The sequence below is a fragment of the Salvia miltiorrhiza genome, chromosome 7, assembly GCF_028751815.1.
Source record: "Salvia miltiorrhiza cultivar Shanhuang (shh) chromosome 7, IMPLAD_Smil_shh, whole genome shotgun sequence".
Taxonomy (NCBI): Eukaryota; Viridiplantae; Streptophyta; class Magnoliopsida; order Lamiales; family Lamiaceae; genus Salvia; species Salvia miltiorrhiza.
Window position 1 is genome coordinate 20,875,265 of NC_080393.1, and position 11,120 is coordinate 20,886,384.

At 36.7% G+C, this 11,120-nt stretch overlaps 1 protein-coding gene across 1 annotated transcript; it reads left to right on the plus strand.

Annotated features, from left to right (window-relative positions):
• Window positions 1–6,590: 6,590 nt before the first annotated feature.
• On the plus strand, window positions 6,591–9,754 carry LOC130993350 (uncharacterized). The gene is made up of 5 exons (XM_057918207.1): window positions 6,591–6,939; window positions 7,595–7,895; window positions 8,163–8,321; window positions 8,479–8,774; window positions 9,265–9,754. The coding sequence occupies exons 1-5, from the start codon at window positions 6,739–6,741 to the stop codon at window positions 9,484–9,486; spliced, it is 1,179 nt and encodes a 392-aa protein (XP_057774190.1). The 5' UTR covers window positions 6,591–6,738; the 3' UTR covers window positions 9,487–9,754.
• The last annotated feature ends 1,366 nt before the right edge of the window (window positions 9,755–11,120 follow it).

Here is an 11,120-nt window from a genome sequence, read left to right on the forward strand (position 1 = left end):
AGCAGTGCTGCGAACAGCTTCTCCCTGCTTCATGCTTCTCAACCAACACTCCTCCTTTAAACTTCCGATCACCTGGGTCCTGCCAAGAAAAAGGATCCGCATCAAATGTATTAAAAACATCAACACTTACCTTGCCCGGATCTTTTGCTTTCTTTGGCGCTTCATCTTTGTGGATGTGGCATGGTTCATAGACATGGAAAGTTCGGCTCTCATCATGAACTCGCAGTGTGAGCTCTCCTTTCTCCACATCAATCAAAGCTCTTCCCGTTGCCAGGAACGGGCGCCCCAAAATCAGCGGAATTTTGTTCTCATCCTCAATGTCTAGAACCACAAAATCTGCAGGGAAAATAAAATCCCCCACCTTCACGAGTACGTTCTCCACAATTCCACGAGGGTAGGTGACCGACCTGTCCGCCATCTGCAGCCTCATTGATGTCTGCTTCAACTCTCCAATTTCCAGCTGCTGAAAAACAGATAGAGGCATAAGATTTATGCTCGCCCCCAGGTCGCAGAGTGACCTTCCGAAATGCTGGCCTCCAATAATGCAGGAAAGTGTGAAGCTGCCCGGATCTTTGACCTTTGCCGGCAGCTTCCTCTGCAAGATTGCGCTGCATTCTTCATTGAGATTCACCGTCTCAAACTCTTCCAGCCTCCTCTTCCTCGAGATAATCTCCTTCAGGAATCTAACATACTGCGGCATCTCCTGCAGTGCTTCCACCAATGGAATATTAATGTGCACTTTCCTGAAGATCTCTAAGAACTTGGAGAACTGCTCCTTCACCCTCTCTTTCTTATGGCGCTTAGGGAGAGGAATGGCCACAGTTGCTGGCGAAGTAGCTTTTTGTTTTTCATCATTCTTTCTGCCAGAAATCTCAACAGTGACCTCCTCAGCTTTTTCCTCAATCAGCCGTGCGCTCTCCTCTTTTGCCGTCATGGCCCCTTCCTGTGTAGTCCCGCTCGGCAGATCAACCATCTTAAAGTGACGCTGGGGAAACGGCAACCACCCAGGAGGACGCAGATGAGGTGGAAGTCGTCGGCCTTCCTTCCAGACTTTCCACGAGAGCTCTTCTTTCTCCATCTCATGAGATCCATGGTTGCCTTCTGAGGGGGCTTCATTCTTCAATCCAATGGCCATGCATTGCTCTTTTGGGTTCACCTTGACATTGTTTAAGAGGTTACCCGACTGTTGGAGTTTGTTGACGGCGGTGGCTACTTGACCCAATTGGGTCTCGAACATCTTCATTTGAGTCCCCACAGCAATGGCATTGGACTCTAGCTTTTCCATCCTCTCATCTGCCTTGGAGATGAACTTCATCATCAGCTCCTCTATATTTGGCTTCTTCTCTTCATTAATGATTCCATTCGTAACAGAGAAGCCTGGTGGAGGTTGGATTGCATTGTTGGGATTCCCATAAGCCAAATTGGGATGTGGACGCCCTCCATGATGAAACTGTTGTCCACTATTGTATCCACCCTGTTGCCCATGCTGAAAGTTCCCATAGCTTTTGCCATTGACGTAGTTGACGTCTTCTACGCCTGTCGGGATCTCTACAGCTGGCTTAGAATTGCCAACAGTCATAGCATTGATTTTTGAGTTCATCTCTGCCAGCTGAGTCAAAATCAATGCCACGGGATCTGAACTGGAGGTAGCAGCAACTTTCTTCAAGTGAACTCTCTCGGATGGCCATTGATAGCTCGTGGTGGCCATGCTTTCAATGATCTCCATGGCTTCAGAACTCCCCTTCTTGAGCAATGAGCCCCCTGCAGCTGTATCCATGAACATCCTGGTGCGCTCTCCACAAACGTTATAGAACATGACCACCAGAGTCCCCTCATCGAAGCCATGGGACGGGCACTTCCTCAACTTCTCCTGGTATCTCTCCCATGTCTCTGCTAGTGTCTCTCCATCGAACTGTTGGAATTGGAGAATCTCCATCTTTAACTTCAATGTGAGCCCGGGAGGATGGAACTTCCGCAGGAAAAGATCAGCCAAATCCCCCCATACAGGATTAGCTCCCAGCTGCAAAGTATGATACCATGACTTTGCCTTATCCCAGAGTGAGAATGGGAAAAGGCGGAGTCGTATGATGTCATCTGGGACTCCGTTCATCTTGACAGTGCTGCACAACTCCAAGAATTGCGCCAGATGCGCATTTGGGTCCTCCACGGCTTTACCTCCATATTGGTTTTGCTGCACCATGGTAATCAGCCCAGTCCTTAGCTCGAAGTTATTCGCGTTGACTCTGGGCGACTCTTGGTACTGGTACAGTGGAGTAAATGCCTCATCAATAGGCGGCTGTTTCTGCTCAGCAGCATTTTTCTGAGCAGCCAACACCGCCTGCAACTGCTCTCTCAACGCACGGACTTCTTCCGCAGTGGCCATAGAATCCAAATTATCTTGCTTTGCTTGGTTGTTCTTGCGGCGGAGCGTAGCTTCAATCTCAGGATCAAAATCTTCAAGAGGAAGCTTCTGAGATCGCGTGTTCATGCACTACCTAGAAAACTCCAACGCAAGAATCAGAACCGCAGGAAAAATAAAGAACAGAAAAATAAATAACAGAAATAAAAAAAAATCCAGAGTAGTATCAAACAATTAACAGAATAGTACTGATAAAAATCAGTCCCCGGCAACGGCGCCAAAAACTTGTTCGCTATTTTATTATACACACCGCAAGTGTACGGGTGCAATTGTGTACAGTAGCAAGCAAGGTCGTATTCCACAGAGACTAATTATTATCAATGCCTATCCTAAATTATTCTACTCTATCTGGACAAACGAAATTAAGAGTTTTTGTTTTTAAAGAATAAAATAAGTAAAACAGCAGGAAAGAAAATAAATCAAGCTGTGAAACAGAGAAACAGAAAGGAGAAGATTTCCCAAGGTAAAGGTTTCAGCAGATTCTCCTAACTAACATGTTCAATTCAATTAATAAGACGATTTCTACGGCAATCTCTAAGCTAGTTTATACCCACTCCCGTGGCATACAAACCGTTGATTACATGCAAGGCTACCGTCCCCGGATCGCACTTCTAACATGCAACTCCTAAAAGCTCATAGGATTAACGCCCTCACAAATATCAATTCCCTTTAGAATTAAATATATGTATTCTATGTTCTTAGTTCAGGTAATAATTATCATCTCCCGATATCAAATTAAAACCTATGATTATGCTAAATTGGTGGCCAATCAATAAAGCAAACAATTAAAACAAGAACATAGAAAGGAATAACAATCCAATTAATTGAATCAAATAGTCAGAAATTCAAACCATGTTTCCCTAAACCCTGGGAAAAAGGGATTCTAGCCACACATAGACATATGACTAAAAATCAATATCTCAAAAATACAAATAAACATTCAACGATAAAACCGTAGTAGAGTTGAGATTCTTCAATCTTGCTCTTGCTCCGTTCTCCGTCTCTCACAGCTCTCAGGAAAAGTAAAAAATGATACAAGCTGATAAAAGTTGCAGAGAATAAGTTCTTGGGGAGTATTTATATGCCCTAGGTCTTGTAGCTCTCAAAAATACCCAAAATCACAAAAAAAACGAATTTTGGGCGGAAAAACGGCGTCTCGCGCGGCCGGGTCGCGCGCCCGCGCGCCGAGCCCGCGCGCGCTGTCCAGCAGGTCTGGCTGGGTCGCGCGGCCGCGTGCCTGGACCGCGCGACCTCGCGCGGCCTTGCGCAGTGATTTTGTTTTGGCTCGTTCTCCCTCGTCCGAACTCCGATTTACGAACCGTTTGCACTCACGAACTCCTATCGAGACGAACTACAACTTCTATTTCAGACAAATCTTCCAAATTCTTCTTCTTTATTTCTGAAAAATACGTTCAAACACAAGCAAGTGACAAGTTCTTGACCAAAAACCAATATAAGCTCAAATAAATCAACAAACACACAAAATCCTCATAACTAAACATCAAAAATGACACACCATGAGGTAAAAATGCATGTTTATCAGTTTCAGGCTGCATTGACATCCCTAGTACCATTACTCATCATTATAATATGGATTCGTAATGGATGGCTGTAAAATCTTTTCAACCACAACTAAATGCCTTCCTTTTCTGTACCAATTATTTTTTTTATGTGGAAGAGATAAAAATATCATACTATTTCTTAAATTGTATGTTAAAAATATTTTATTTTATAAGCGAAGAATCTATTTTATCTTTTAATCTTAATAAATTTGATTAATTTTTTGTGAAAATCTTACATATTTGATCTATTTGACAGTTATCAATCATAAATGTGTATACAAAATTTAAGAAAGACAACGATTTGATAGCTATCAGTCAAGAGCATATCTAATCGGTAGGTGGCTAGATAATCTGACTGTCCGAGCGGTCATATTATTTCACCGGTAGATCAGATCGAACGATCAAATTTTATTGCACGTGAATGAAATTTACGCTATCCCATTATCAAGAGAAAAATATACTTCCCACACCTATGATAAGTGTAGCCTGAAAAAGAAGACGCAAGTTTTAAAAATATATTGGAAGATGTATATAAGTGGAGAAAGAGTTCATCTCATCGAATTGATTTGTTAGATTATTAATAAATGGTTTGTGAGATGAATTTTTTTGTAAATATTTTGTGAATGAGATAAAGTATAAAAATATATGTCTAAATTAAAAGCTACACTTATTATAAATTAACGAAAATGATAAAAAAAATTACATTTATTATGAACTGAGGTAGACATTAAAGTTTTAGACCATTGATAGTGGTAGGCAACGCAATTGTTAGCACATAGACAATAAACACTATCCTATATGCATTTCATGACTTTGCATATTCTTGTCCCCAATGGGACACCAAGCGGTGCGACCTCCTGTGTGTGAACAGTGAGGTCCCGGGTTCGAACCCCACTGCTCCCCCTCCCCAACTCCCCCAAGTCAAAAAAAGAAAAAGAAAAAAAGAAGACAATAAACACTATCCTATATGCATTTCATGACTTTGCATATTCTAATATCATTAAGGCATCCTGTTAGGCAATAAATGATACTCTCTCCGTCCTGCCCAAGATGCTACATATTTTTTTTCGGGTCGTTCCAACGAAGATGCTATATTTCTATATTTGGCGAAATCGAAATTAAATGATATGTTTAAATAAATAAATATAAATAATAAACATAAATAAAATATAATAAATGCAAAATATGGTTTAAAAATAAAATACTAATTACCCAATAAAATTTCGAATTTAAAAACGTAATTTTCAATTATGTATAAAGTGTAATGATAATTATAGTTATTAAATTATTTTAAATTATTTGATAATGAAAATATTTTAAAATTTTAATAACTTATTCGTTTTAAATTAATTTTTGATAATTTTTATACCATATTAAAGATCTTATGACGAACTTAAACTTAAGATACACATTGAATATTTTTTTATAAATTAAATTTGACAATGTTTAGAAAAGAATTAAAATTATAAAAAGAAAAGAGAAAAAAATAATAAAAAAAAATTGATGGGAGAAGAGAGAGAAAAATGGAAGAAAAAAGTGGAGTGAGAAAACTCCTCTTTTATGGAGTACTAGTACGCCCGCTCGTGCGATGCATGACTAATATTAAAAGTGAGTGATATTTTAAATAAATAAATATACATATTAAATGTAAGTAAATATAATTGATATTGTGTATAAATATAAAAATCATCAAATATCAAAAGCAAGTAAATGATAATGAGTATCATTATGTATCATATAATATTCTAAGATTTACTCCTATAAATTTATACAAATCTAAATATCACCTTTAAAAATTTACTTTTAAGCTAAAAAGTTCTAAAATGAACAAATTATAAGTTTAATCTTTTTAGTCGCATAAATATTAAAAATGATGTCTAATAAAAATACTATAAAAATAAAATTAAATTAATAAAGAAAAGGGAATGAAATAGGGAAAAGATATAACCGTAAAATTCAAAAGAATGGATTTAAGAGAGAGAAGATGATAGATGAGAGAGGAGAGAGAAAAAGAAATAAATTTATGACTTTAAATGATAATAACTTATTTATTTTAAATTTATTTTTTGTAATTTTTACATCAAATTAAAGATCTTTTCGTTATCTTTAGTTTAACATCCATATTGAATATATTTTAATGAATTAAAATTGATGATTTTTAAAAAAGAAGCAAAATTGAAAAAGAAAGATGAAGAAAGAGAAAATTTGGTGGGAAAAAGTTTACGTTAAACTGGTGTTTTATATATTATATAAATATTATATAGATTAAGTATTTATTTATTACATTTTCTCTCATACTTTATCACTTTATTACCTTCTTTTTCTTACTTTACCACTTTATTACTTTCTCTCTATTACTTTATCACTTTATTATTACACACTTAAAACATTAATCTACAACTCCTTAAATCCCGTGCCGAAAAGCAAATGTAGCGTTTTGGCCGGGACGGAGAGAGTATTTACATTGCAAAAATATTTAAAAATTTATTTCAAAATTAATTACCAAACAGATAAAGCCCATTGTTCTGAAAAAGAGATAAAGCCCATTAATAGTTGGGCTCAACCCATATACCGGCCCTTAAAAACCAAGTGAAGACTAAGAGCCCAGTAAATAACCGCCGCCAATAGGAAAGGGTGCCCTCGCCCCCAAGTTTTCTTCTGTATCCTTTCCCATAAAACCGCAGATAAAATTCCGAAATCCCTACCAGAAAAGGGGAGTGGAATCAAAATCAAGCAGAACCAATTCTCCAATATACAATGAGAAACAATTCGGGAGAGACAAAAATCGTGCAAGAGTTGATTCTGTACGCGGCGAGCGCCGCTCTCAGTTGTCTGGTGCTGTTCGTGGGGCTGAAGCAATTGGACCCCAATCGCGAAGCCTCCAAAAAGGCCCTAGAACAGAAGAAGGAGATCGCCAAGCGCTTAGGCCGTCCTCTTATTCAAACCAATTCGTATGAGGTTTTCTTCGTATCTTATTCTTTTCGTTTCGTTGCAGTTACGGATGTGTGCATATCGTTAATTTTAGTTTTGGGAATTATTTGAAACATCAATGATTTTTGTATTCTTGGTTGGAATTAAGTAATGCGAGAGTACTTACTGGCGTCTTTCAATCTCTTTAACTTGAATTATTTTAAGTATAATGTGGTGGAATTAACATATATAGATACAGTTTAGCTAGATTATGCTTGATTTTACTTTTTTGGGTGTTCAATATGTTTTGGAATTATAGGTTGAATACTTGTAAGAGTTGTGTGAAGATAAAGTCAGTTCAAACTGTCTTTATTGGCCTGGGCAAGTTTCCGAAATTGTATGCCTGATGCTTCTATTCAAAATAATAATCTAGAGGTAACAAGAAGTAAATTCTGAAGCTATTTTTCTCTTTTTATGTTTTCATTGAATCGTTCGCGTTTATGTTGGAAGTGGGATTGGATTTAATCCTTATGCAAAGTAACAAATACATTACACGTGTTTGGGTTTTGAAGATTCTACTTGTAATTAAAATCACACCATCTGCTAATGTTCGACTTCATAAATTGCTGCAAGCTTGCATTTTGTTCTTAATGCCGGGGGCGTCTATTCTGACCTTAATACTCATGTACTCAAATATTCGTAGGATATTGTAGCTTGTGATGTAGTCAACCCAGAGCACATAGATGTCAAATTTGACAGCATTGGAGGATTGGATGCCATTAAACAAGCATTATTTGAATTAGTTATTCTTCCGCTGCGAAGACCTGAACTATTTTCTCATGGGAAGCTTCTTGGTCCACAAAAAGGAGTTCTGCTGTATGGACCACCCGGTACTGGGAAGACAATGCTTGCTAAAGCAATTGCGAAAGAGTCTGGAGCTGTCTTCATTAATGTCAGAATAGGCAATCTAATGAGCAAATGGTTTGGTGATGCACAAAAACTAGGTGCGTCAACTCTATTAATGTTCTTGCTGCTGCATCTTTTAGGTTATCGACTGACTTTTATCTATCTGAAATTGAATGATGAACACGATATTATGATAAATTCTTCCTTTGTTTTATTGAATGCTCTGGTTACTGAGTCTTATATTAGCACTACTCCATGTGGTTACTTGAACCTCAAGGCGATACAGCATACAAACAAGATTTGATCTTGTGGATAATACATCTATTCTATTTTTTGTAATGATTGTTCTGTACTTATTGCTGCAGTGACTGCTGTGTTCACCTTGGCCTACAAACTTCAGCCCGCAATCATTTTTATTGATGAAGTGGACAGTTTTCTTGGTCAACGCAAATCTTCAGACCATGAAGCACTAACAAACATGAAAACTGAATTCATGGCTTTGTGGGATGGTTTCACCACAGACCGTGAGTTTTCTGTTGATCACTCTCGATAATATTTTATGTTTTCTGCTTTCTCACAATATTTCTAGTTGAACTCTCAATGTTAGTTATGGTGAAACCTTATGTGTTAGTTCTTTCATATTAAAGTTAAATTAAATTAGGTATGCATTTTTATGTGTAGAAAATGCTCGTGTTATGGTACTAGCTGCAACCAATCGTCCATCAGAACTTGATGAAGCGATTCTTAGACGCCTTCCGCAGGCATTTGAAATTGGGATGCCTGATCGTAAGGATAGGGTTGCTATACTGAAGGTGATATTGAAGGATGAGACGGTTGAAGATGACATTAATTATGATCGCATAGCTGGACTATGTGAAGGTTATACTGGTTCAGATCTTCTTGAGCTCTGTAAAAAAGCTGCATATTTTCCAATACGGGAATTGCTTGATGATGAGAAATCCGGAAAACCGTCAAAGGTAATTATTTGTATTTCTTTGTGTTTTTTCTAATATTCTTGCAGCTAAATCCATTTCCCTAAGCTTGATATTCATACATGGCACAAAATGTATTGCTGAAATCAGCCTTGTAAGGAATTCACAATTAGTTATGTCCTCTTATATAACGAAACATATCTTGATGTAGAGCTAAGTTAACGAAACATATCTTGATGTAGAGCTAAGTTGCAATAACGCCCTTAAAGCTGTAGATCCCTCCAAACGTCCTTATATAACAATTACCCTTAAATCTCCATGGTAAACAACAATTTTGGAAGGGGGTTTATTTGGTTTCCTTCACTTGATTGTTCCTTGTGTCTGTTGTTATCATTTTGCGATTGCCTAAATCTGAAATTTTGCTGGACTATCCAACTATATGTTGTCCCTTTTTGGTGATGTTATGAATGCATTAGCTTTAAATATATGGGATACTAAAAAGTGTATCATTATTGTGGTGGCTTTTCTATTTTAGGAGCCTAGACCACTAGCACAGTCAGATTTGGAGAGAGTCATTTCTACAACCACCAAGACAAACGTTGCTGCAGTAGAATTCGGCAGATTTAGCTCACAATCATCAGGATTGTATCAGCAAAGAGATCCAGATGATTATCAGGTCCAGGCGGCAATTGGCGAGCTATCGAGGCTTGTAGTTTCACAAATTCTGAACCTTCAGACAGGCGGCCAAGATCCATGATTTTGATTATCCCTGGCATGACTCTTGTAGGCTGGATCGCTCGTTTATCATATAGTATAATACTGGGTTAGAAGTATTGTTATAGAATTGATGATATTTTTGAGTTACAGTTGATCCCATCCATCATCTTGGAAAATTGTTTGAGTACGTCCAGTTTTGGTGGTGCCTGTTAATAGTCCAGAATCTCAATGTAATCGTGCTGATGCTCCTGCCTTTGTAATTGCACCGACATCCCCTTTTCTTGGGTACTCGTAGCTTTGTTGTTAGACATCTGTCTTATAAGTTATAACTGCACAGTGTCGACCTAACACCAATTGACCTAACACCAATTGACTTTATCACCAGTTTAACAGTGACACTAGACTACTTCTGCCCCCTCATTTATATGAGAAATTCCTATGTAACACCACTCGTTAAATAAAGTAGCAGCAAATGAAATTTTGAATTTTTGTGTACGCTTTTCAATACACATTGGAACTAAGCCTGTTAGAAAATAGAAAAAGTAAATTAATGTAATGTAGCGTCGCCAAAGGACTTTGTTAGTATAAAAACATTAAAAGTAAATTAATGTATCATATTCATAGCATCGCCCAAAAGACTTTATAGTGTAAAAACAGTTATTGGCGCTGAAGAGTCCAAGCCTGTTGAGGGACGGGGGATTTATATCACCTAATCTTTATTTATTTATTCGAAACCAAAATCTGAAAATCACAATATTACTCTAGAGCTGGTCATCATCATTGCCGGTTTATGTCGGTTTCAGTGGTTTATCAAGGCTTCAGAAGTTGTTAAGTTTTCTTGGACATAATTATTTTAATTAAAAATAAATACTCCCTCCGTCCATGAAAGAACTTCTTAGGAGGGAGTGGCACGAGTTTTAAGAAAAAATATTGTTTAGTGTATTGAGAGTGGATAAAAGGTAGTTGAGTGTACTGAGACTGAGAGTGGTGAAAAGGTGTTATAATTAATATTGAGAATTGTGAAAAGTGAAAAGTAAGAAGGTTATAAGTGGTGGGGTATAGTCCAAAAATAGGTAGGAAGTTCTTTTGTGAACGTCCCAAAAAGGAAAGATATGAAGTTCTTTCGTGGACGGAGGGAGTATAAAATTATGATTATACCAAAAAATTGTAAAAATTTCAAAAAGTAAAATCGAGCAATAACTAGGAAATTAAAAGGCAAACTAAATTAAGAAAGATGGAATTTTAGTGATTAACAATGGATGAAATACGTTAAGAAAAAGAGAGGATTTTTGTAGGTTAAAAAATATAACAAATATGATGTGTATTTATAAAGGAAAAGAAATAAAAATTTTTATATATGTAAACTTAATAATATATATATTATAAATTTTTTTTTTAGATATATAAGATAGCTAGTGAGACTTGAACCATTCTTTGGTGCCTTAATTTTCTTGCTACTAGGTCTCTTCAACATATAATCTTGAGTTGTTAAAAGAGTGATAATTAGAGACAATTACTATACATTAATCAATTTAACAAAATCTCCAAATTTAGCAATGTTAAAAGATTGAAAAAAACAGATCATATAATATTGCGTTGTTAGAACACCAAAAATATTGCGTTGTTAAAAGACTGATAATTTGATAATTATTAGAAATTAATCAATTCAATAAA

Bases quoted from the DNA above. Each gene is read 5' to 3' on its own strand.
- LOC130993350 (XM_057918207.1), top strand. From the start codon at position 6,739: ATGAGAAACAATTCGGGAGAGACAAAAATCGTGCAAGAGTTGATTCTG. The intron at 8,322-8,478 runs GTGAGTTTTCTG...TTTTATGTGTAG, and splicing joins GGATGGTTTCACCACAGACC to AAAATGCTCGTGTTATGGTA. The intron at 8,775-9,264 runs GTAATTATTTGT...TTTCTATTTTAG, and splicing joins AATCCGGAAAACCGTCAAAG to GAGCCTAGACCACTAGCACA.